This window comes from Rhincodon typus, unplaced genomic scaffold (assembly GCF_021869965.1).
Source record: "Rhincodon typus isolate 14 unplaced genomic scaffold, sRhiTyp1.1 hic_rhity00009568, whole genome shotgun sequence".
Classification (NCBI taxonomy): domain Eukaryota; kingdom Metazoa; phylum Chordata; class Chondrichthyes; order Orectolobiformes; family Rhincodontidae; genus Rhincodon; species Rhincodon typus.
Window position 1 is genome coordinate 5,021 of NW_025975206.1, and position 3,037 is coordinate 8,057.

The 3,037-nt window shown below is 51.2% G+C and overlaps 1 protein-coding gene across 1 annotated transcript; it reads right to left on the reverse strand.

The window, feature by feature from the left end:
- Positions 1–379: 379 nt before the first annotated feature.
- Positions 380–1,635, reverse strand: LOC109925987 (beta-1,3-galactosyltransferase 5-like). Its single transcript, XM_048594451.1, has 2 exons — positions 1,609–1,635; positions 380–1,318 (listed from the first exon to the last, which is right to left on the reverse strand). The coding sequence occupies exons 1-2, from the start codon at positions 1,633–1,635 to the stop codon at positions 380–382; spliced, it is 966 nt and encodes a 321-aa protein (XP_048450408.1).
- Positions 1,636–3,037: the final 1,402 nt, after the last annotated feature.

Sequence of the window (3,037 nt, forward strand, 5' to 3'; positions counted from 1 at the left end):
GGGGGCATAAATTTAAAGCAGAAGATTTAGAAGAGGTGTTTTTAAAAATAGGCCTTTTTCTCCCAGGGGGTGATGGGTGTCTGGAACTCACTGACTATAAGAGCCAGAAATCCTCAAAATTTTAAGTGTATTTAGAGGTGTTCTTGTGACGCCAAGGAATACAGGGCTGTGGGCGAAGTGCCAGAAGATGGAATTAGAATAGTTTGACAGTTATTTTTGGTAGGTACAGGTGTAATCAGCCAAAGGGTCTTTTCCCCTGCTGTAGATCTCTATGACTATGACACTCCCAGCCCACAGGGTTACCCCTGGACCTGGAGCTTGCCAGTCTAGTAACAATCCCACTGCACCACCATCCCCTGCCTGAGGCACCTTGTTTGATTTAAGGGGTCAAAGGGCACTCTGATGCCTCAGCCTCTTCCAGGGATTTCCAGTAGAGACGCAGCTGAGACGGACTCACCCTGTGCGAGGTGACGAGCGAGCGATAGCGGCAAACTGAGAAGGGGACATGGCGAGTGAAAAAGACCCGTCTACTGCTCACCGGGACCGGGGAGACTGCCAGTCTGGTCAGGCAGAGGCCCACATAAACGTCTTCAAGTTTGAGGAGCGGGATGGATTTGGAGATGCCCCAGATCTTCCCAGCCAGGTCTCCAGAGAGGACATAGCCCGTTCCTGAGCAGTAGCGAGGATACAGGGTGGGAGCAAACTCTTCCTCGCTGACGTACCACTTGTTGGCCTTGTTCCTGATGGGCCGAATGTCCCTCATGAGCTGGCCACTGAAGAAACCCGTGGTGTTCTTACCTCCTAGCAGCTGGCTTAGGTAGAAGACATTGACAAACATGTCCGAGTCAGTCTTCATCACAAAACGGGCTGAGGGACAGAATCGATGGACCCACTCCAGACCCAGTAACACCTTCTCCGTTAAATTGTAATAGGTGTCAGTGAAGTCTCCCTGGAGAATATCCCGGTAGGACTGGCTCTCCCGATGGATCTGCCCCTGGTACGCGCCCCCATGTCCGAGCAGGAAGAATGTGCAGATGCGCCTGGCGCCGAGGCGCCTCTCTGCACCCCACGTCTCCCGGATGGCCCCTCGCTCCGAAACCTCCTGCGGCCTCGTCGTTACCAGAAGCATGAGGAAGGGAGGCTCCCTGTCACACTCCAAGTCCGGCCTCACCTGGAAGACACGACCGGGCACCGGGGAGATTCCCAGCTCCTTGCGAATGTGCTGTGATGGGGAAGACAGCCACCGGGAGAACAGGAGGAACAGGCTCAGGACCAGGACGAGGTGGTAGCACAGAAAGCGGACTTTCCTGGGAAACATCTGGGGGAAAAAGAAGAGGCATCGGGATGTGATTAACCACAAGGACAGCAGATAATGGATTACATTCGCTTAGGGACCCCTCACTCCCCCAAAAGACAGCAACCTCCTGATTCCCGCAAAACTCCGGGTTTCCCAAATCCCTGTTAAATTATGGGACTCGAGCAGGGATCCAAACCTCAACTTTGAAAATTCTCACACGCCCCCTCAAATTTTAGCAAAAACTCCCCCACCCACCCCCCCCCCCCCCCCCCCTCAAACTGGTCTCACCTTCAGCTTTCTGGGCTCTTTACCCCTTTCCTGACAATGATGATGACCATGTTAACGCTTAGCTGGTGACCTGGGTCCCAGACAGTGTATCAGCTCAGTTCTCTGACTCTAGCATCTGCAGTTCTTACTTTCTCTGTATCGTCTCAGTTAGTGTCCAGGAAGATTGGGGTGGAACAGCCCTCTCTTACTGTTATGACGTGTCTTTGTCTGCAGTAGATCCCGGTCCAGAAGAGATGCAGAGATCACAGTGAGTCATGCCATATCTCAGTTGCGATTTATCCTTGCCTGGAATGACAGTACATCGAGATGCAGTTCTGAGCTTGCTGCAAGGCACAACTTGCCTCAGATTTCACTCCGAATTACAATGTACCTCCAGTTGTCATCAGCAGTACAGAATGTTTGAAATTCTGCTTCCAGTCTTTCACAGCACTGTGAAAGCTGCCCCAGAAGCTCACAATTGCCTCTGCAATCTCTGGGAACATTCCCAGCACCAGGATATCCTGCTTCCCTCTCCTTCTCAGACTGATGGATCATCGGTCAGGCCTGACTCCCCCTCCACAGGTCAGGGAGAGCAAGGTCAGAGAGAGAGCCAGAGAGAGCTGGTTAGCAGGTTGGGGAACAATGCCCTGACATTCCTGTGATCACTGAGGTGAAACTAATGCCTCTGCTGCTTTACTCTCCATGATGACAACGTGTTCCATTAGAGTGGTGATGGATGGCTGCAAACAGATTGAGAGAAAGCTGAAAAGATGGACAGACAGACAAGGAGAGGCAGAGGGAAGGGGACAGTAGGAAAGAGACAGAAAGAAAGAGAGACAGAGACAGACAGAGGGTGTGAGCAACAGGCAGCTGGAAGGATGGAGAGAGAGAGACAGAGAATGACAGAAACAGATAGGCCTGTTCCCAGTAGAGATAGAGGAGAGTGAAGCCCGACAGCTGTAAACAAGGGAGTTGCCAATTCAGAAATCATGTTCTGTGGCTCAGCAAAATGTCCCAAGCCCCTCCCTGGCCACCACCAATTCCATCACTACAAGGTGCAATGGGAGAGCAGCTCTTGCTGGCTCCCTTCCGAGTCTCACAGTATATCAATACTACTCCACCGTCCCTGGGTCAGAGTGCTGGATCCCTGTGCAAATGGCACTCCAGGAGTTGCACATCCCAAACCCAGCAGTGTTTTATGAAAGCAGCTCAGCGCCATCATCTCCAGGGCTGTTCGATATGGGCAATTAAAACTGGACCACCCAGAACCACTCACATTCCATGAATGAATGAATAAACCACCAGAATTCCCCCCAGGTACAGGGTTTAGTACAACACAAATAGAAAGGACATTTATTTACTTAAGGAATATGTACCATCAACTGATCTTTTTTCAATGAAGTACATCTCCACATCAGCTTTAAGAGATAAATTATCAGCAGTGAGTTCACACCAAGTCCCTGAACTGACTGG